Genomic DNA, 23703 nt, shown 5'->3' with positions numbered 1-23703 from the left:
GGTCTTACAATAGGCCCTATTGAGAGTTTGTATACATCATAAATGCCAATGTGTGTTGTTATTCAGGGCAATGGTAATATGCAGCTGTGATGACTCTGCTCTGTTTCCACCCTACCAAAATACCATTGTGCTGGCAGGTGGAAGATCAATGGCACAGAGATCAAGATAGAGCCAGATTCCCGTTACAGGCTGAATGGAGGCAACCTGGTGATAAGCAACCCAGTGAAAACCAAAGATGCTGGCTCCTACCAGTGTGTGGCATCCAACTCCATGGGCACAGTAGTTAGCAGAGAAACTTATGTTCGCTTTGGCTGTAAGTCCCCTGTTGATATTCTTGAGTAGACTTTCTGCAGAATAATTCAATGCCGCATGAGCAGCAAAACAGAAGAGCCATGTCAATTGCTGCACCACCATTGGCTCCCTGGAAGTATCACAGCACACATCAACACAACCAGGGTGGAAGCGAGGCACCAACACATGGGGTAATATTCAATGCTAGTCTTATTCAGAGTAGACCCATTGAATTTAATAAACATGGCTAACTTAGGTTCATTCATTTTAGTGGGTCTACTCTCAGTAGGACTTAACAAAATGCAACCCATGGATACACTGACACATGCCCTCGGAGATTGTATAAGTTTGCCTTGGGCAGGTTGAGCAGAGGGATGGGGTAATGTGGGGAGGCTGGGGATTTGAAAGAGCCTAGGGGAAATATCGAAAGAGACTGGATTAGCCCTTTTATTTGCCCAAAGGGATCCTAGCTTAGATGAGGTCAGTGGAGGTCAAATATAGGAGGAAACACTGGTGAAGATGTGAATCCCTTTTGTTTTCCTATGGTAAGGGCAACCCCAACAGGGATCCAGTCACCTGGGTAATGGCTCTGGACATTGCCTCTCTGCAGACAGTGGAGCGGCCCCTGCATAGCACAGATATTTCTGGTATATGTGAAAACTGTGAGGGCGAAATGTTGGGCATCATCAGCATGGACTAAAACTGACATCATACTGATCAAGAGAAAGATGGTGTAATGGTGCATTGAGAGTTTATTTATTTATTTATAATTTAATTTATATCCCGCTTTTCATCCCAGCAGGAGTTTCAAGCATAACCAGGCCAAAGTTCTTCGAGTATGTTTTGTGTTTATTTGTTTACCCCTTTTACCACAAGGCTTATAAGACCTCAGCCAAGATGCTAAAGGCATAAGCTATTCTGATGAGTACAGTGGTGAGAAACTCCATAATTCTTGAATAAATGGAGTATGTTTAGGATTGTCAGGTATTCCAGAATGCGGCAGCTTGGTTGGTAACTGTTACCAGCTGCAGGGAGCATATTATTTTCCAGGCAAAAATCAGTAATGGTTTTTAACATTTTAAAGCCCTCAGTGGACTAGGATGCAGGATATGTTAAGAATTGTCTCCTCTCATTTGCTTAGGCCCTCATATGATATTCTGTATGAATTTTATGTATGTCTCAGCCTTCTGACATGATGCTGGAAAGGATGAAGGTAGGCCCTTTTTGGTGGTGGCACCCACTCTATATCACCTAGGATTGCTTGGCAGACAGAGTTACTATTGACTTAGCTTGCTCATTCACAACAGATTTTCTGAGAACTGTTGCTGATGCCTTCAGCTGTAACTCTCAATTTGATTTCCTTTTGATGAGATGGGAGCATGATTTCCTGTAATTAGTGTTATTTTTCCTCTAGCGGAGAAAGATCTAATTTGTAAGATTGTTGGCCTTCATAGTTCATGTTTCATCATCACCACTCATTTTTTGTGTTTAGTTTTGCAGGAATTCTCTACAGAAGAGAGAGACCCAGTAAGGGTTACAGAGGGCTGGGGGGTGATGTTTACTTGCAGCCCACCTCCCCATTACCCAGGTGAGACAATAGCAATGCACTAGAAATGAGGCTCTTAGTTTAGGGGTGGAAAACACACATTAGGGGTGGAAAACATACGTCAAATAACTGGGATAGTTTGCATAGCGTTTGCATAATATGCACAATTTTGTTTGGTTATTTGGACAAAGCAATTCCTTTCACAAGAAGAGCCCTGCTGGATGAAGCCAAAGGTCCATTTAGTCCAGCAGCCTGTCCTCATAGTGGCCAACCAGATGCCTATAGGAAGCCCGCAAGCAGGGCCGGAGTGCTACAGCGCTGTCTCCACTTGCAATTCCCAGCCACTGGCATTCAGAGGCATACTGCCTCCAACTTTGGAGTAGGACATAGCCATCATGGCTAGTGGCCATCAATAGCCTTATCCTCCATGAATTTGTCTAATGTTCTTTTAAAGCTAGCCAAGTTGGTGGCCATCACTACCTCTTGTGAGAGTGAATTCTATAGTTTAACTGTGCATTGTGCGAAGAAGTACTTTCTTGTGTCCCTCTTGAATCTTCCAACATTCAGTTTCATTGGATGACCCCAGGTTCTAGTATTATGAGAGAATTAGAAAAACTTCTCCCTATCCATTTTCTCCATGCCATACATAATTTGATACACCCTCTATTTCCTGTTAAGATCACCACTTTTTAATTTGTCAGTTGTGGGCTGCGGCAACAATTGTCCTTGCAAAATACTGGAAACGTGCTACTGTTCTATCTACAACAGAATGGTTAAGCAAGACTTTTGATATAGCCAAAAATTGATAAACTTACAGACTCTGTAAAAAGGAAGAATTGAATACATTTGGATATTTCTCTGTTTGATAAATTGTTATCATTTTAGGATATCCTGGAATCTATGCTGTAATTATGTTCTCTTAGAGAAATATTTGAAATACATTTTTAAAAAGAAAGCACCAACATTTCCATTTTGTTCTCTTTTTGTTGAAAACTAAGTTCCTGGTCCTTGTGGTTATGGCAATAATTTATTTACCACTTGTAAATAGAAGTTGCCATGCTTACTGGTATGTGCAGGAACTGAAACAAGGAGTTCTAAGAAGCATGAATTGCTCTGTTCATCTCAAACTAAATGCTATTGCTGTGAATTCTGGAATTCTCCCATAAAATAGTGAAAATCACTGCTACAGACTGCATACCAGGAGATGGTGTGTATATAGTGTAACTGATATAAGTGGCTAGATTTGTTTGTATTTGTTCTGTTTTATTCTTATGACGGGTCATTGACTGTAATAAAGATCTGACTGACTGATACCAGGAGATGATCTTTCAGGATATGTAGAAACAGCTATATTAATGTTCTCTATAGAAAGACAAATCTGTAGCTGAATATTTTAGTGGTGTGATTTCAGTTCATCTAGTTTGTGCAGCTTTTGCTTATCGGGATTGCATGATTAATATTAGGGGATTGCATTGCATGAAAGGACAGGAGATTACTTGTAAATGAGAAGAGTTCTCTTGGGGGGAAAGAAAGGAATTTATGGTATGGAAAACTTTGAGAAACATCTAGCTGAAAGCCATGGAGCTGTTAAAGTTTAGGTCATAAGCTGTGTTATGAGAAGCCGGAAGTAGTAAAGGAAAAAGCCAATAGACGGTCCAAAGTTCTTGTCTAGAAGTTTGAGGGCAGTGGGTTCAGCTCTCTATAAATGAAAATGGTGGGAGAATTGTGCATCCCCTCTAGAATAACAACAAATAGACTCACTTTGTTTCTTTATTCATAAGGCAGTAATATATCAGACTATTGGTGTAGAATGAATGAATAGCAACTTAGTTTGTGTCTCAGTCTGGGAAATAACCTACTGAGGTCAGCCTTCGAGCGTCACTATGACACAGAGAAGCCAGTGTTTCATCCTCTCTTTCTCTCTCCGTTTGCACACAGGGCTTGCATACCGCTGGCTTTTAAATTACTTTCCCAACTTCGTCCCAGCAGATGGAAGGCGTTTCATCTCCCAAACAACCGGAAACCTTTACATTGCTAAAACAGAGGCCTCTGATCTCGGCAACTACTCCTGTTTTGTCACTGGCCACATTGATTCTATTAAAAAGAGTGTGTTTAGTGCATTTTCTCAGCTCAACCTTCTCAGAGAAGGTCAGTGCACTGGGAATACAAAACAGCTGTCTCAGTTAAACAGGTCCTTTTGAGGGATACACTAGGACAACCAACTCTAGTTGGATGTATTTCTGAAGTAGGCCCTCAGACTCTGTGACCCACCAAGCCAAACATCTGCCAGCCATGTATGGTGGCCCATAAGGGGTTTCTTGCCACTGCAGAAAGCAATGGCCCCTGCTTACTGAAGGATCCTTGTTGAACCATTCACTGCAGGGAAGCAGGACCCTTCCTTTCCACGCAGTTGGGTGATGGTCAAAGCTTGTTTCCTGGCCAGGTGTGCTGAAATCTACTGCTGCTCCTTGGAGCTAATCAGTGGCACTGGCTACCTGAGGTTGGGAGGACTTGGAGCAAATCAGAGAGGCAGGACAGTATTACCATCCCTATGGCAAATTAGGTTGGGGTTGGGGTTGAGAGTGTCTTGCCCAAGGCTGTCTCATGGGAAACAGCTGTAGCTCAATGGTGTAGTACAGCCTTTCCCAACCTTTGGATCCCCAGATGTTGCTGCACTACAACTCCCATTAGCCTCAGCCAGCATGGCCAATGGACAGAAATCATGGGAACTGTCATCCAGCAACATCTGGGGACCCAAAGGTTGGGAAAGGCTGGTGTAGAACATGCTTTGCATGCATCAGGTTCCAGATTACATCCCTGGTATCTCCAAGTAGGGCTGGGAAAGTCACCTATCTAAAACCCTGGAAAGCTGCTGCCAGTGAGTTTATGCCAGCCTTCCCCACTACAGGGTCCTCCAGATGTTGTTGAATAGCCATCATCCCCAGGCAATTGGCCAATGGTCAAGGATGATGGGATTTGCAAACCAAAACATTTGAAGGGTACCAGGTTGGGATAGGCTGCTATAGAAGACACGGAACTAGATGGACCAATGGTGTTTGTTGGTATATGACTAGCTTCCTGTGTTTCGAGTTCGTCCATAGTAGAGGTGGACCAGGATTTCCTGATTAGTAGCTAGTAGATTAGTTTTCTACTATTGCAAATTATGCCAGAGCAGTATGGAAAATGGCTGCATGGCAGCCACAACCATGCCACTCCAGTAATGGAAAAACTGTCTCTGCAACTATTATCAGAAGTAAATGGATTTCAAGTGCACATTTTTTAGAAGATGAATAATTTTGGAGGCCTGTGCTTTCCTTTATCATGCATTGGTAGCTTTAAACCTCTCAATCCTACCACTTCAGTCTCCTCTTCTTCTTCCACAGATTCCCGACTGTATGCCCCAAGCATTAAAGCCAAGTTTCCTTCTGACACTTATGCTCTGGCTGGACAGCTGGTGACTTTGGAATGTTTTGCCTTTGGGAAGTGAGTAGTTGTGTCAATTGCATTAAGCCTCTTACTGGCAACAGTAGAAAAGTTGTGGGCCAGTGTAATCGTGAGCTAAGTGTGATAGGCTGTTACAAGAAACAAGAATCCAGAAGAAGGAGGAAGAAGTGAACTGCCATTTTAAACAGCAGAGAACCTCTGCCCTGTAGATAGTTTGGGGATCCTAAGCTTTTAGGCTACATTGTCTGGAATATATCTGAGCCTATTCTGCATCCATTGCAGAGTGCTTGGTTTGAGCTAATGAGCTACTATGTTGCCCTGGTTTATGAGCTATTTTTTTTTAATTATCTGGATGTTATTTCCTCTTTTTGATGACTTTTAGCTATTAGATAGTTAATGCTGACTGGTTTGAGCTAGGGCTTATCCAGGAGTGGCTAGTACAGCGCTATGGAGCCACGCTCCCACTATTAACGTCCCTTTTGCTTATCTGGATGGGGCTGGACAGCAGTGAAATTGGGGCTATGTGGGTGTATTGGTAGAGCTTCCAACTGTGCAGCCCTGCCTTTGCTGCTGCCCTATCCCAGCACTGTCACTCCTGTCCAGCAGGAGTGATGCCGCCACAGTAGTACCCCACCACACCAGTTGCACCTGAGCTCACCAATCCTTGGTGTCCAGAATCTGGTTTTAATGTTATGCATTTGCCTTGGAATGTATGCTGGAATAAATAAAAGTGCCTCTGAGCCTGTGCAAAGTCCATAGCAAACAATGAGAAACCCACATTGGTAGGTGAGAGCAATTTGTTTTCATCAAAAGGATGTGATCTCTAAGAAGGCTTGAATGCCAGCAGGACTCTTGCTTTTATAAATTATGTTATGGGTTGTGAGAGATAATAACGGTGAACTAATAGGACAAAGAGGAAAGCTTGACAGTTTAAAGAGCAGAATTTCATTGCACTGTATTGGTGGTGGTTGTTGCTTTGCCCCGAAGCTTGCAGAGCCGATTTACATATGTTTCTTTGTAATCTAGCCCTGTCCCTCAAATAAAATGGCGGAAGTTGGATGGTAGCCAGTCCTCCGAGTGGATCACAAATGAGCCCCTCTTACAGTTTAAGGAGGTTGGCTTTGAAGATGAAGGCACTTATGAGTGTGAAGCTGAGAATGTTCAAGGAAAAGACACCTATCGGGGCCGCATCATCATCCAAGGTAAAGCACCCCAGGAGGTTCCTTCCCAAGCCATAATGTACCATTTGAGTATATCTCATATAAAATATTATATATTTTATCATGTCCCACCTGTTATTGGAACTCCCAGAGCAGCTTTGTTGGGGCTCCCAGCGGTTTCTTGGCAGCAACCATCAGGTCCACACTTTTTTTTAGTGTGGCAAAACTGCTGAATCAACAAGGTCACAGCCACAGTTCCTAGGCCATTAACTTGGCCATTGAACCATGTGGAAAGAGATCTGGCACTTGTCTGCAAAGAAGAATCCTCTTGAAATTTGTCTGTGCTTTTCAAATTTCCCAATACAGTAATGCATGAGCCTGTGAAAACCTAAAGAATGATGAATAATCCTGAAGAGTAAGGATGAATCCCTGAAGGGTTAAGATGAAATTATCAGGATTTAGGGGTGAGATGTATTGTGTAAATCTTAATGAGCCATAAACTTTAGGCATTTCCCCCATAACTATTTTTAAAGCAGATTTTTATCAACGCTTTGGAAATGAGATATATTGTGGTGGGATTACACATTGTAATAAATCGCCACCGCAAATTGAACAGCATCTTGCACTGCTTTCTGTCTGAAATGCATATATCCCGTTCCTTTTTTGTTCGTTTTATAGCTAAGCCAGAATGGTTGAAGGTCATCACAGACAAAGAGGCTGACATTGGAGCAGATCTCCACTGGAGCTGTGCTGCCTCTGGCAAGCCAAGGCCTACAATCAGATGGCTACGAAATGGGCAACCATTAACTTCCCAGGTATTGCATCTGTTATTGACATGAGGTTCACCTTATTATGGATCCCAGGGCAGGGTACGAAACACAAATATATATGATCACATTAAAAATGATAAATCTCAAACCCCTTTAAATAACAGAAGCAACTAAAACCACAAAACAGGCTACCTACCACCAACTATCTAATAGGGAAAATAGGGGTATAGAAGCTGCCTTATACTGAGTCAGACCATTGGCCCATGTAGCTCAGTAGTGTCTATAATGGCTGGCAGCGGCTCCCCAGTGGTCTCTCCCAGTCCTACCTGGAGACACCAGGATTAAACCTGGGACATTCTGCATGCCAAACAGATACCAAAGTTAGTGATACTTGAGATGTGAATAGGCTATAACTGGGTAATAAGCAAACATGTTAATTTGGATCAACACAGCAAATAATTTAATTGTAGGATCTTTGATTCAAAGGCAAAAATCTAAAGAATAAAGATTAAGCAGGAGTGGAAGCAAAGCTGAGAGCCCTACTGAAAAAGGATATTGGGTTTTGGATTTTGCTTATTTGCATAGTATGACTTTTCCAAGAGCAGATCAGACAACATTAGAAGGGCTTTAAACACAAAAATCCTGGTTGCCCTTCAGACAAGAAATACAAGGTCAAAACACAGAGCATCCTATATACTGTGTGTCATAAGTTTTTCCTTTTGTCACACCATCGTGTCACACTCTCGATCTGCAACAAAGAGAATTGCTACCTGGCTGCTTTGAAGTTGGCAGCAATAGAGTAGCACCTTAAGAATACATGTAGCAACAAACCCCTGTGGTTGACATTTATAAGAATGAACTTATGTTTCTGCTCTTTTTCCCCAGAACAATCTTTTATGTCTCTCAGAAGTAGGTTCCATCAAATTTTATGGGGGCTTGCTCCCAGATTAGTGGCTATAGTGTTGCATGCTCAAATAGTTGTCCACATGAAAAAGAACAGTTGGCTCAAAATGCATTAAAGACTAGAGCCTTGACTTTTGCCTCAAAACAAAATCTCTGTACTTCCATAGTAGCTTTGTTGTTACTTGCCACATTTGACGGGACACCTTGACCACTAGATTTTTAAAATCTCAATTACGCTAGACAGTGGTTCCATTTAAATTTTGTATATGTTTAAATACATTAGCATCTGTAAATGACAAATTAGATGTCCTTCTGTAGAGAAATTGTCTGGAGAGACTTTTGTGGGACTTACTATGCCATGGGCACAATAGTGTGAGCCACTTAGAAATATTGGATTTATGTACCCCACAGAGTGACTCTGTCTGCTGTGAACAGTACTAAGAACATAATTTGTTTTCCTTATATTGTTTTCTGGACAAAATGTCCTGCTTTGGGAAAGCAGAATATCAAACAATTACTTTTTAGACTGGACAGGTCATAGACTCATTGAATCATAGAACAGTAGAGTTGGAAGGGGCCTATAAGGTCATTGAGTCCAAATCCCTGCTTAATGCAGGAATCCAGTCCAGATATCCTTAGAGATTGCCTGTCTGGCACTTCAATTTATTTATTTATTAAATTTCTATACCGCCCCATAGCCGAAGCTCTCTGGGCGGTTCACAACAGAATAAATACATCAATATACAATTAAAACACATATAGAATTAGAACACTCACAAATACTAACATTAAAAATACTGATATTCTAAATACTAAAAGCATAAAGTATAAAATACAAAGATGTTATAATGTTGAATGATTAAATGATTAAAAATGATTAACATAATTAATTAAAATGCCTGGGAGAAGAGGAACGTTTTAACCTGGCGCTGAAAGGATATTAACGTTGGCGCCAGGCGTACTTCAAGGGGGAGATCGTTCCATAACTCGGGGGCCACCACTGAGAAGGCCCTTTTTCTTGTTGCTACCCTCTGAGCTTCTCTCTGAGTAGGCGCCCGGAGGAGGGCCTTCGATGTTGACCGAGGTGTACGGGTAGGTTCATATCGGGAGAGGCGTTCCGACAGGTATTGTGGTCCCATGCCGTGTAAGGCTTTATAGGTTAAAACCGACACCTTGAATTGGGCCCGGAAACATATAGGCAGCCAGTGCAAGTGGGCCAGAATCGGTGTTATATGTTCGGACCGCCTTGTCCCAGTTAACAATCTGGCCGCTGCATTTTGCACGAGCTACAGTTTCTGAACCGTCTTCAAAGGCAGCCCCACGTAGAGCGCATTACAGTAATCTAATTTAGAGGTTACCAGAGCATGAATGACTGAAGCAAGGTTGTCTCTGTCCAGATAGGGGCGTAGCTGGGCCACCAACCGAAGTTGGTAGAAAGCATTCCGCGCCACCGAGGCTACCTGAGCCTCAAGTGACAAGGATGGTTCAAAAAGAATGCCCAAGCTGCCAACCTGCTCTTTCAGGGGGAGTGCAACCCCATCCAGGACAGGTCGAACATCCATCATCTGATCAGAAGAGCCACCCACTAACAGCATTTCAGTCTTGTCTGGATTGAGCCTCAGTTTATTAGCTCTCATCCAGTCCATTGTCCCGACCAGGCACCGATTCAGCACATCGACAGCCTCACCTGAAAAAGATGTAAAGGAGAAGTAGAGCTGTGTGTCATCAGCATACTGGTGACAATGCACTCCAAAACTCCTGATGACCGTACCCAGCGGCTTCATGTAGATGTTGAAAAGCATGGGGGATAGAACTGACCCCTGCGGAACTCCATACTGGAGGACCCAGGGTGCCGAGCAATACTCCCCATGCACTACCTTCTGGAGACGACCCGCCAAGTAGGAGCAGAACCATTGCCAGGCAGTACCTCCAACTCCCAAATCAGCGAGTCTCCCCAGAAGGATACCATGGTCGATGGTATCAAAGGCCGCTGATAAATCAAGGAAAATCAACAGAGTTACACTCCCCCCGTCTTTCTCCCGACAAAGGTACAGGGCGACCAAGGCTGTCTCGGTGCCAAAACCGGGCCTGAAACCCAATTGAAATGGATCCAGATAATCAGTCTCATCCAAGAGTGTCTGGAGCTGATCCGCAACCACTCGTTCCAGGACCTTGCCCAGGAATGGGATATTTGCTACCAGCCTATTATGGCACAGTTTCTGTAGACCAGAGTTAGAGAACCTTTTTCACTCTCAAGGGCTGCCTTCCTCCAGGGACAACTTTCCAGCTGTAGGCAGGGCTAGAGGCAAACATGGACAAAGCAATGGATGTGACACTTACCTTTGTACAGTAAGCTAAATTCCACCAAAGCAAAAGCCAGAGGGTTCTTACACATACCCCAACAAATACACACCTCTCCCTCTAGACAAGCAAGAGGCATTATCACCAAGGAAACTTTCCAGCCAGGCCAACTCGATGAGGGTGTGGAACAACCAAGTTTGGTCTGCTGACCAAGATTCCTAATCCCTGCTGTACATGAATCCCTCGTGGATAAACACACAAGTGAGTGACAGTAGGCACAGAGTATGGCAAAAGTGTTGAACAACCCAACTGTGTCACCATACAGAGAAACAATATGATCTCTATTGAAATTCATTTATGTCTATGTGATGCTTGAATTTCATGCTCAGTGTTATCTAACCACCTAATCCACTTGTCTGCACAGAATCGCTTTGAAGTGAATGGTGGGGATTTGAGGATTTTAAAGTTAACAATGGAGGACTCTGGAATGTACCAGTGTGTAGGAGAGAACAAGCATGGCAAAATTTATGCAAGTGCTGAATTGGCTGTGCAAGGTATGTTCTGGATTTCTATGGATTATGTGGGCAATACCAATGTGATTTAGACAAGGGGTTATTTCTCCAAATGTAGAAGTTTTGCTTTTGGGTCTGAAAATGCAAAATCAAGCTTTGTTGTGCAGCACAATCACAGCATGATTACTCAGAAGGGAGTCCCAGTGTGCTGAATAGGACTTATTATTAATTGTGTCTAGGATTGTAGTCTTAAATATTGGCAGATTACCGGTTTAAAAAGCGATAAGCTAATGGAGTGGGCTGATACTTTGCCATGTTGCTTTATGGCAAATTTCATTTTTTTAAAATTTGTTTTATCTGGCCTTGCTCTTCCTATAGTTCTACTATTAACAGATTGTATTATAGCAGTTTCAGTGACAAAAAAAGAGAGAGAGAAACCTCAGATGGTTTTAATCTGGTGTCAATATCTGCTTAGGTTATGAGGCAATACGATATTAATGACCTCTCAATTATCCCTTTGTTCTTCTCAAAGATTAGGGCCAGCTCCAAAGGCCGGCCAGGTGGGGCCCTGGCTTAGGGCCCCATGGCCCACAGGGGCCCCAGAAGGGCCCCTCATTATGGTGGGGGAGTAGCACTCCCCTTCTGTGGCAGGCTCCCTGCTGCGGATCACAGAGAGGGAGCTGCCCACCCGCTCGCTGGCCTGCCCACCCCCGCCAGCTCTCTTGCTCACCCTCCGCCCCCGCCGGCTCCCTTGCTCGCCCTCCGCCGGCTCCCTTGCTCACCCTCTCCCCCCGCTTGCTTGCCATCCTGCCGGCTATCCTGCCCCTCGCTTGCTCATTTGCTCTCCAGCCCGCCCCCCGTCCTGCCCCCTCCGCTCTCTTGCCTGCCCAACCTCACGCTCCTCCGCCCGCCTGGTAGGTAGGTAGGTAGGTGGGGTGTTTGTGCATGCATGCATGTGCCAGGGCCCAGGGCAGGCTGGTGTCCAAGGGCCCAGCATGGCTGGGGCCGGCCCTGTCAAAGATAAAGGCATAATTGCAGCCCTGACTGAAATATGCCTACATCTGTAGTGAAACCAGCAGACTTTTTAATATATATTAATAGGTGAATTTAATTCTGATTTAAGATGCAAGCTCAATAGTGGAGATTAATTATCTTCTCTAATTAGCTACAACATATTGTCTGATATTGTCCCTCAGCAAAACAAATTTTCTTACATAGAAGTATTTCTGGCCCATTTGGTTAGACAGGACTAAATAGAAACTAGCAGTTTAGAGAGCAATTGCTTAAAAACTGCTCCTTTAGATGTTAGGCACACAACTGCATCTATTTTAAATTCAGCAACTTTTTAAATTTTGAGTTTTGGAGTTTTGATTTTGGGATCACTCTTGAAGTCAGTAAAGTTTCCATTCAAAATTTGAGATGTAGCTTCTTTGAAGTACTAATAATACATATTTTTTCATATTTTGATTCTTCAAAGGGTCCGATTGCATTTTAAGACTCTTTGGACTGAACTCCCATCATGATGGTTTTTGGAGTATAAAATATGATCAGATTTGTATTTGGTTCAATGAACTGAAGGTTCACGCATTTGAATTTGTTTCTCTTGAACCAAACAGTGAGCCAATGTAGTGTTACAAAACTATTATAAGCGTCCAAGTAAAAAAGTAGAAGACCTTATTTAATAAAAGCAGTGAAGTAGTTGTTAGTTTTCTGCCATTCTGGAATATATTGGAAACTCACTGTTACCATTTCCATAGCTCAAGATTTGTAAAAATGTATGTAACAATTTTATTTTCCCCTTTAGCCTTTGCTCCAGATTTTCGGCTAAACCCTGTGAAGGGACTGATACCAGCAGCTCGAGGTGGAGAAATCATTATCCGTTGCCAGCCAAGAGCTGCCCCAAAGGCCATTATACTCTGGACCAAAGGGACAGAAGTCCTGAGGAATAGCTCCAGGTATGAGAAACCAAGCTAGTTTCTAGTTAGGTCTTAAATGGCCTTGAGCATGTGGTTCCTTTTTAGTACAATTGCCCTGCTGCCTTCTGGTTAGCTTAAATGTATTATGTGGGATTGGATTATGTGCAACCTGATCCCATGCATGTTTACTTGCAAGTGGGTCCCACTGTGTTCCAGTGGGGCTTGATTCTGGGTAAGCGTTCTTAGAATTGATCCTTCAGAAGTAGCATCTTCTTGTATAGGTCTGCAATAAGACCATAAGTTGTTTCAGGAAGTGCAATAATGTCTGTTTTCCAAATGATGGCAGGACAGAGAAGCATGCTTTGCAGTACTTGCCTGTATTTTTTTAAAAAAAACTTCTCATGGGCTTTTTCTCATCGCAGCATCACTATCACTCCAGATGGCACCTTGATCATTCGGAATATTAGCAAGTTGGATGAGGGGAAATACACCTGCTTTGCAGAGAATTTCATGGGCAAAGCAAACAGCACAGGAATCCTCTCAGTTCGAGGTAAAGACTTCTTATATTGCTGCTGGGGCCAAATGTCAGAATGGAGGGGTCCCCCGACTTTCTACCCCAGGGCCTGCTTGAGAAGGCTGAAATTCCTGAGGCCCACCAGTCAGTGGTGCAGGAGCATTCACTTCCTCCTATAACAGGTTTCCTGTCTTATCTCCTTCCTTTCTATTTCCAGTTTGTTTGCTTGCTTGTTTGCTGTTTTTGTTGTTAAATATTAACCTTTTGTTTTCTAGTTTCCTTCAATGCCTCCTCTGGCACTTTCCCCTCAGATGAGGAAGGCCTTCCCTCTCTCCTTCCCCCTCCTCCCAGACTTCTTTGTCTCCTGGCCACCTTTACTTACTGTAATGTGCAAGGAGTTGCTGGGGCTGGCACTGGTCCAACCAAAAGGCTATGGTATGGCTGGGGTGGTGGTGGCGGCAAGTGAGGAGGCACTGGGAAGGCAGTGAGGCCCCCCCAAAAAAGTGACCCATGGCCCACTGGTGGGTCCCAGCCCACTGGTGGTGAAATACTGTAATAATGGAAAGGTCAAAGGTGCATTTTGTCATTGTTTCTACCCTGAAAATACTACAACAAGAGGAAAGCATACACTGAGTTCACTAAAGTAATTAAAAGGGGAGGGGATCCTTCCTGTCCAACTGCTTTAAGCACACCGTAAAAGATACCAGGAACAGGGACAACTGTTTCAAGACGACAATGATCCAATCCTTCTTGCTGATTCTTTTGAAATGGATAAACTGTAACCAAGGTGCTTTGGCCTTTCCTAGTTTGTTTATTTTATTTATGTTCCAAATCTATATCCAGAGGTGGAAGTAATTCATTTTTCCATTTGTGTTATGGTAATGGCATCTCATGAGGACAGACAACCATCTACAACTAATCATTGTCTCACCTGCTTGTTCTGCAGATGCTACTAAAATCACCCTTGCACCATCCAATGCTGACATTAATGTAGGTGAGAATATTACCCTTAAGTGCCACTCCTCTCATGACCCAACAATGGATCTCACCTTTACCTGGTCCCTGGATGACTTTCTTATTGACTTTGTCAAGTCTGAAGGCCACTACAAGAGAGCTAGTACAGTGAGTACTGCAAATTCCATGATGCACAATAATTTTGAGGAAGGTGGTCAAACTGTGAGGAAAACCAAAGACTCTTCTTCCTCTTCATGGTGATATTCTATGATGTACATCATCTTTTTGCTGACCTCTTAAGATGCTGCAGACACAACTGTGCTTTGCCATTGCTTGACTCTCCTTTTAAACTTAGGTGCTGTGATTTCTCAGCTTGGTTCTTCTCTCCTATTTGTAGAAAGAGAATATTGGAGACCTTTCGATCTTGAATGCTCAGCTGAAACATGCTGGCCGATATACTTGCACAGCTCAGACAGTGGTGGACAGTGCTTCTGAGTCGGCCATGCTGGTTGTAAGAGGTAGTTTTCCCATTATTTCCATTGGTTTTGGTGACAAGTCCAAACAAGTTGCCCCCTGTCTTTCTGGCAGTGGGAGCAGAAACAAGACAGCCAACTTCTGTCCCCCAAGGCCACTCTATTCTCCTCACAGCTGTAAGAGTTAGAGGTATATTTTGCCATACAAACTCACCCAGTGGTCAGGCTCCATGGTATAGTTGGTACAGCCTTTGCCAACTTGCTGCCCTCCAGATATGTTGGACTACAATTTCCATCATGGGAGTTGTAGTCCAAAATAGTTGGAGGGCACTGGTTTGGCAAAGGCTGACCTAGTACTAAAGGCTTCCTAGTTATGTTTCATACAAATGTACACATTTACATACAGAGCTAAATTCAAAAGCAAAAAGAGAGACATGGAACCTTTTTCCAACAAGTTGAAAGCATTTACATTTTTCTTTTTCTTATGGAGGAAACTTAGGGTCCAACTTTTTACCATACCTTGATTAAGATTAACAACCTGGGACCAAACTACCTGAGTGATCACCTTACCCACTATATACCAGTGAGTCACTGTGAACGTGAACATCAGGGGAGGTGCTTCTTATAGTGCCATGTACCCCTAAGGTCTGCTTTGTAGAAACACAGAGCAGGGCTTTAAGTGTAGCAGCCCCAGTGTTATAGAACTCCCTTTCAGTGGATATCAGGCTAATTTTGATCTTGATGATGAAGAGTGGAAAATATTTTGGAATAAACCATTAATCAAAACCTAATCTGCTCAGATCCATGAAACTATGATGAAAGTAGCACATAGGTTATATTTTACATCTGTCTACCTTTCCCAAATTAGTGTAGCCCACCCACCCATTTTCTGGAGGGGATGTAATAATCCTCTTCTCCCAGACATTTTAGCATGTGTTTTTAAATTGTTTTTTAAATTGTGTTTTTAAATTGCTTTTTGTGTTTTAAAATTTGTTTTTATTGTTTTTAATTGTTATAAACTGCCCAGAGAGCTTCAGCTATGGGACGGTATATAAATTTAATAAATAAATAAATATAATACACATTGCACCTACCACCACATGTGGTGGGAATGTGCTCGGGTTCAGATTTTCTGGACTCAACTCTTTGATGAAATACAGCTTATAACAACCCAGGTTTTAGACAAATCCACACAGCTAGCAATTTTAAAAAAATTGGTAGTGGCAATAAAAATTTACTTAACAAGCCATTAACAGGACATTTGTCAATGGCGGCCAGGATTACTATTGCATCACACTGGAAGGATTTAGCTGGTACTACTCTTGATTATTGGTATCAGAAAATCTGGTACGTAGCGTTTATGGAAAAATTATCAGCCAAGCTGAGATTGGCCCAGGACTTTCTAAAACAGATAAATTCCTCTGCACATAGTACCTTTTTGTAGTCTATGTAAATGAAGTAGAGCATGAACGTGATCCATCACCGCATTATGCCTGAATCTGGAACTCTTTAAGAGTCACTGAAATAAGTTTCTAAACTAATTTTAACTGTTTGATATCTCTTGTCCCCACTTTCAGAGCCCTTTTTTAGGATTTAGTTTTCTCTTTATCATACATTTATTGTGCACCAGCCATCATGGGCAGGGGGAGGAGGGGGGAGGGTCATATGTTCTCTTTGCTTGGTAAGCTCCATCTCCTACAGACATTCAGGAGCAGGCTTTGATTTTGTAACAGTACTTATTATAGTTATAGTATTTGTTTTGCTATTTCTTTTTTCTTGATGATGTACTGTGTTTTATTTGAAAATTTAATTATACATACAAATTCTGACCTTTTGGGATTTCAGCATTGATCAACGACATTTTTATTCCAAGAAGTCCCTCCCAGAAGGATAATCCTTGCTGTTCTTTGTTCATTTTAGAACAGTATAATGCTTTTTAAATAGGTTTCTATCTGTTTATAAATGCATTGTATTGTATTTTTCTTTTGTACATTTCTTTGAGGTTGTTTTGAATATAAAGTGATTAAGAAAATTTCCAAATAAATAATAACAATATAATTTGGTAGAACTGCCAGGAGTCAGATAAAATGGCCCAGGGATGGAACCAGCCTATAGACTACCAGTTTGCTTTCCTTGCTCTGTGTCATCAGAATAGCAGTGAGATAGTTCAAGACCATTAAGATCTGAAGGGGCATCCATTACTTTTTCAAACTCTGAATGTAAATTAGTTTTAAAGTGTGTTTTCAAGATCACCCATCTCATGGGCTTTTAAGATCACCCCAATGTGTCTCATATATTTTTATATTGCAAGTGATCTAGACAATGATGATCTAAGTGATAAAAGTACTACATGTCATGGGAGATAAATTCTACTTAGCTGTTTCTACAACAAGCTCAAAATTCCTGGGTGGGATGGGATGAATCCTTTGGAAATAATTTTTTTAAAGAACTCCAACTAACAAGAGAACACAACCATATAACATCTAGAACTCCACCCTAAATCCAGAATAAAAGTTAACAAAAGGGGGGAATTTGCATTGTGAAAACCCTCCCTAGGATTTATGATCGAGTAATGAGGCCATATTGAAAATGCCATCTTATGTAGATAAGGATGTCCAGGGACTTTTCCATTGTGTCCCAGGAATTTGGGAATATTCTTCTCTCTGTCATCCTTCCAGAAAAAGCTTAGGACCTCCTTTTTCTGATGTGCTTTCAGAAGCTGGATCTCTTAACACATTTTGCTCTACTGTTTCCTAATTTACTAGTTTTATCAGTTTTGCCTTTATTGTATTTTTGATTCTTAATTGTTCTGTGATATTTTATGGTGTTTTATTATTTGATTGTTATAGTTTATACATCCCACTGTTGTTTGGAAAGGTAATGTAAACATCTAGTAAACTAAATTAAATTAAGAGCAGAGAGAATTCATGGGTCATTATTGAATATTAACAGGCAGGTAAGTATTGTGTGCCTGGATCTTTAGAGGCTTAGAAATAAGGCAGAAACCTTGATACTTAATACCCTACATGGATTGGAAAGTTTAAGTTGTAGTCTTATACACCAAGGGTGGGTAACCCTTGACCCAGCCCCACAAGCAATTTTTTCTGGTCCCAAGACCCCACCAATTTTGGCAGTGGTGGCAAAAAGAAAAAAAAGTTAAAGCATACAGAGTACTGAGGTGGGCAGACAGTTCTAAGTGTCTCTGCTCACTCCAGTGCCCTGATGGGGGCAGAATTTGCTCCTCATTATCAGACTCATCATTTGATGAGCAGGGAGGGGGCGAAAACTCCCCTGCTCAACTGATGTACGTGGATCAGCTGAAGAGGGGGAACTGTGGACCTCTGTGGGTGAGTGAGCCTGTGAAATAATAATGACAGCCTTGTTTTTCTCCTTCAGTGGGATGGACTAGCCTGTGACTATTACTCAGGGTGATCTGGAATTCTACCTAAAATCATGGAATGGATTCATGTAAATGCTACAGAGAGAGGGAACAGCAATTTGCAGAATTCATATATAACCAACAAGAGTTCATATTATTATTTATTTTGTTGTTTTCCCAAAAGTAGTTTTTGCTTTTGTTAATCATCATCATCATTATCATAGAATTTATATCACACCCTTCCTCGCGAAGGAGCCCAGGGTGGCAAAGACGTCAAAAAAACAATTTAATAACAAACAAACAAAAACTGACAAGAATTCAGATGATGATTTCTTGTTGTTATGTTGTTAGTATTATTACTGCTAATATTATTATAAGATTCCTCTACAGCTTTTCATATACAGAAATAATATGAAAGCAATAATATGGAAGCAGTTCACATAATAATATACCATAATAACACCAATAAAATAATAATAAATAAAATCATCACAGTGACCAGTGTTAATGATATTAAGGGTCAGGGAAAGCCTGGGTGAACAGATATATCTTCAATTAGTGGCAAAAACACCCCGCAATTGGTACTTGCCTGATCTCAATGGGGAGAGCATTCTTCATGGTAGGCATCCCAACAGAGAAGACCTTTCTCCACGCCTCCACCAGATGGACCTCTGTAGGTCATGGTATACTCAGGGACCTGAGTGTTCTATAGGGGAGAAGGTGTATAGGTTATCCCTCAGATCACCTGGTCCTGAGCTATTCAGGGCTTCATACAGGAAAACTAACACCTTTTAAAAATATATATATTTTTATTGGATTTTCAGTTATGGGATTACTGATACAACATATGGATAGTCTAGTAAACATTTAGGAGAATAAAAAGCATCACACAGCAATACCAGAAGAGAAAGAACAAAAACGAATCCATGCAAGAAACCACATGTGGGTTGTCCCAAGAAGAAAAACAAAAAACAGCCTCCTCCCCTCTCCCCTTGCAATGGCATGTAGATAAGAAAAAAGACAGAGTGATCACATGTCCAGAGACACAAGAAGCCTTTGACAACAATAGAAGTGGTGAAAAGAAGTCAAAAACTAACACCTTGAACTCGGTTTGGTAGATCTGGCAGCAAGTGCAACTCCTTTAGCACAGATGTTATGTGCACACATATCCTGGAACCAGATTCCTCTCTTTTAATGTTCTTCAGTACATTTTCTGGGATTATTATTATTATTATTATTACTGATGGTTTGGCTTTTTGTTTTTGGTAGGTCCTCCAGGACCTCCTGGCGGGTTGGTAGTGAAGGACATCAAGGACAGCTCTGTGCAACTGAGCTGGAGTCGAGGCTCTGATAACCACAACCCTATTGCCAAATATGTCATCCATGCCCGCACTCCACTCTTCTCCAAATGGAAGCAAGTGCGCACCAGTAAGTGTCTTGAGGGCAGTGGCCCACACTGAGCAGGCTTCAGTCTGAGGCTTCACTGTTCTCACTTTAGCAGTGCTTGCTCTATTTCTTCTCTTCTTGTGCTTTTGGGTTATAGATCCTGCAAATATTGAAGGGAATGCAGAGACGGCCCAAGTGATCAACCTCATACCATGGATGGATTATGAATTTCGGGTCCTGGCCAGCAACATACTTGGAGTGGGAGAACCCAGTGTGCCTTCCACCAAGGTCCGCACCAAAGAAGCTGGTAAGTATACCACACTGACTACGGTCTTCTCTGTGACAGGCCCTCCAGTTATGGGACTCCTTCTCTGTAGAGGTGCAGCTGTCCCCCACCCTATCAACATTTCAGTGTCTTCTGAAGAGTATTTATATGGGCCTTTTTAGAATGATGATTTCTGTTATAAAGTTGATTTCCTCACCTTCTGTATTTATCTGTCTTAGTGATATTTTATTGCGACACTGTTTTTAAGTCTGGGATAAAAATGTAATAAATGTTCATAAATAATATATTTTCTGAGAAAAAAAACCACGTGGGATTCACTGCATGATGCTATCAGAATTCTTACGATGAGGAAATGATCCATAGAACTTTTCTTGGTCCAGTGGATGTCACAGTCAATTGCAGCTGCTTCTTATGAGCCTGTAAGATACATGGCCTTCACATTTTCATGAGAGCTAGAAAACCAGCCGCTACCACCTCTTACTTGCTGCCGCCTTCTGACCCACCAAACCTCTCCCCCACCCACAACTTGACATGCCTTTCCTCCCTCTAACCATGCCCCCTCCTGCTCCCTCCCTTCGCATTACTTCTATCACTCTTTTATTTATTTCTCTGTCCACTCGCACTTGCCCGCCCCCACTCCTGGCGCCAAAGTTTGCTCCTATATGGCTATAGGCTTGCATGCATGAACAGTGTGTTTAAATTTATTACATATTTCTTGGGCTTTAATTTCCTGCCAAGCAGATTTCTCTCTCCTGCCTCTGTTTCTGTGCCTGCAGGCAAATTGTAGTGATGGCCAGAGTAACAGCAGCAGGAGGAGCAACAATTAACATGTGAGGGTTACACTTTTTTTGAGGTTACAGAGGGGTCCCATTCTCATAACGGCTGGGAACCACTGGTCTATCTGAATCTCTCTTTTAATAAAACTTTCACATGATATAACTGATTGTTTTAACTTTATGAAATGGTGTTTTTTTCAGTATTGCTTGGCTTTTGTTTTCCGATTTAACATGCTTTCTGTCTGTCTTTGGGGGGAACACAACAGTCCCCACTATTGCACCATCGGGGCTCAATGGGGGAGGAGGAGCACCTGGAGAACTCATCATCAACTGGACGGTAAGCCAGTTTATCAAAAGTGTGTGATTTTATTAGTAATTGGTGTCAGTTTTTAGCTGCACTTCTTCTGGGTGTAAGCACCTAAGCAAAAAAATCACTGAGTGCCACACACAGCAAAACATGTTGTTCAGGGGCATGAATACATGGAGACTGATGGGAGTTGAAAATGACCACAACTATTACTGATTACAGCTGACCAGAGTTTGGCATGGCTTAGGACAGGGTTCCAGTCATAAGGTAGCCCGCCTGCTGGCCAGAGTTGCCCACCCAGCTCATGTGCTAGGGCAACCTTCAGGGAGTTTTATGACACCATGGCACAGACTGCTTCTGTGGTCTCCGCAAGCAACTTAGGTGTGTGACAGTCTTTACCAGTCTCCTGAGGTGGGGCTGAAGTCATTGTGCAACACCCACAAAATCTTTTATGGAGATCCACTCCAGCGGATTATGGATGATGCTCAATGCCTCCCCTGCCTGCAACAAAAGTTGTGACAGATATAAGTACTATAATGTAAACACTTAAACTATTGCTTTGAGGAAAGCAAAAATCTCACAGTGCCCAGGGCAATTGTGGTGGTGAGTAAAATTTCTTCCCAACCCAGTCGATCTGCAGCTAATTTTTGTCCATAGTAATGGCAGTGTCTTCATATGGAGAGTGGGTGGGGAAGCCAGCAAAGGTTCTTCTTTGCCAGAGATGGTGATGGCAATAATGACAAAATGGCCTGGGCCTAGATCCCTCGAGTCTCCTTTTAGGGCCTATCCCCCAGTAATCATCTGGCCATGACCAGTTGGCTCTTGGGGCGAGGGCAACTCAGACGATGATGCACTGAGGCTGACCCCAGTGTCTAGGGAGCCCAGGGAAGTTGCCTCACCTCACTGCCGTGCAAGGGGACACAAAGCAGCCCCCCAGCAGATGATGGGGAGACAAGACACGCAAATGGCATGCCTTCATTTTTTTACCAGGCTTGACTGGATGTTATTAAAGATAGTCAAGAAATTATAAATGTGACCTTGGGATTAGGAAGCCTGCGTTTCTTTGTGTTTACTGTGGACAAACAACTTCATCCTTTTGGTTTCTTTGACAAACTCTTTATAGAATAACTATGGAAATAAAAATACATTCAATCCAACCTGGGTCTTCATAAAATATGAATGTTCACCATATGCCCTAGACTAATTATTCCAGTACTTATGAAATAATATAGAAATGGTGCATACATATGCTATATAAGGATTGCAGTATTCTGATTAAGGGTAAGAGCAGACTCTACAGGTCCCATGAAGATTCTGCCCACACAGCCTCTCCATTGTAAGTAGTCTCTGCTTATACACCGGGGAATAGAGCTTGGTCACTATGTTTTGAGTCTTTGCACCAGCCATACCCAACCTGGCATGTAGGATCAGATGTGGAGTCTCAAAACATGAGGGGGGAGAGTAGTCTCCACACTACAAGACCTTCTAAATGTTATAGGCTAGGTAGGGATTGCTTGCCATGGGGAATGCTGTTTTCAGCAGTATCTCCATGTTGATTGCAAGGTACATGCCAACCAGTGGTGGCTCATATGGTGAGTGGTGGGTGGGCAGAGGCAGTGACATTCTCCCACAGTGGTACTGCGCTTGTCAGAACAGGGATGTATGAACATCAGCAGAGCACCTCCAATCCGGCTCCGCTGACCTCGCTGTTGTCTCATCCTGCCCCATCCCTGTCCTGATGAGTGCATGCCTCCACCTCTGGGAGAATTCCACTGCCTCCCACCTCCCAAAGTCACTGCTGGTGCCAGTTCCACACTCGCCATCATATTATGCAGATGAATTACCTAATAAAGAAATTCAGTTTGCATGTGGGTGTGTGGGTGTGAAATACATACATCACTAGATGTAATATATGCTGCTGCTATCTGACCTTTAAAGAAGGATCCAGAATTATTTTCATGTGCATGTTACTTGCCTTTTCTGGGAAGAACACTTGATTTTAACCTGTGCTACCAAGTTCAGATTTTATCCACTTTTGTTCTCTTGCTCATTTGACCAGTTGGCATGTCACTGTTGTATACCTAAATCTGTAGCATTTCATGTGAATATAAAATCTGGACCCAGACCAATGTTTTGGAGTCTTTCTGCTTTGTTTGCTTTCCCCCCATCTGGTCCCAACCCATATCTCAGCCAATGCAGCGGGAGTACCAAAATGGAGATGGCTTTGGATATAGGCTGTCTTTCCGAAAAGAAGGCACTCAGGTATGGAAGACAGCAAATGTGCCCCATGCAGAATCGCTACATTATGTTTATCGCAACGAGAGCATCGCACCCTATACACCTTTTGAAGTGAAGATCAAGGCTTTCAACAGGAAGGGGGAGGGACCAGAGAGCCTGGTGTCCATTGTATATTCTGCAGAGGAAGGTAGGTTGGGATTGTAAAGCTGAATTATCTTCTTCAGAGTATTGCTTCGGCTTAGTTCAATTTCCTTCTGCTTCTCCCAGGGGCACCTGATCAATAGCATTTTAAGGGATGTTCCCTGCTTTGCCCTTTGACAGCAGACCAAATGTCTGGCTTCTGATATTTGCCTTATAGATATTTCTAGGTTGCATTAGATTTGCCTCTAATTACAGGATTTTGTTGTTGTGTCTTGGCAGAACCAAGAGTGGCTCCTTCTAACATTACCGTCAATGCAGCATCAGCCACAGAAATGGATGTTTCTTGGGATCCCGTGGATCACCATGACATGAACGGAGTCCTTTTGGGCTATGAGGTAAGACATGG

General features: G+C 42.5%; 1 protein-coding gene across 6 annotated transcripts in view; it reads left to right on the top strand.

The window, feature by feature from the left end:
• CNTN2 (contactin 2) overlaps window positions 1-23703 on the top strand; it is a 111492-nt gene that overhangs the window by 67878 nt on the left and 19911 nt on the right. For all 6 annotated transcript variants that reach the window (XM_061632181.1, XM_061632180.1, XM_061632179.1 and 3 more), the window contains 16 exons: window positions 138-313; window positions 1784-1879; window positions 3776-3985; window positions 5221-5320; window positions 6308-6483; window positions 7120-7256; window positions 10840-10969; window positions 12732-12882; window positions 13266-13393; window positions 14304-14479; window positions 14709-14829; window positions 19433-19591; window positions 19707-19856; window positions 20878-20948; window positions 23109-23343; window positions 23577-23692. In XM_061632181.1, the coding sequence (XP_061488165.1) occupies window positions 138-313; window positions 1784-1879; window positions 3776-3985; window positions 5221-5320; window positions 6308-6483; window positions 7120-7256; window positions 10840-10969; window positions 12732-12882; window positions 13266-13393; window positions 14304-14479; window positions 14709-14829; window positions 19433-19591; window positions 19707-19856; window positions 20878-20948; window positions 23109-23343; window positions 23577-23692 (2332 nt within the window). The remainder of the gene's footprint in view (window positions 1-137; window positions 314-1783; window positions 1880-3775; window positions 3986-5220; window positions 5321-6307; window positions 6484-7119; window positions 7257-10839; window positions 10970-12731; window positions 12883-13265; window positions 13394-14303; window positions 14480-14708; window positions 14830-19432; window positions 19592-19706; window positions 19857-20877; window positions 20949-23108; window positions 23344-23576; window positions 23693-23703) is intronic.

This window comes from Rhineura floridana, chromosome 6, assembly GCF_030035675.1.
Source record: "Rhineura floridana isolate rRhiFlo1 chromosome 6, rRhiFlo1.hap2, whole genome shotgun sequence".
Taxonomy (NCBI): domain Eukaryota; kingdom Metazoa; phylum Chordata; class Lepidosauria; order Squamata; family Rhineuridae; genus Rhineura; species Rhineura floridana.
This window is presented reverse-complemented; position numbering and strand designations above follow the sequence as displayed.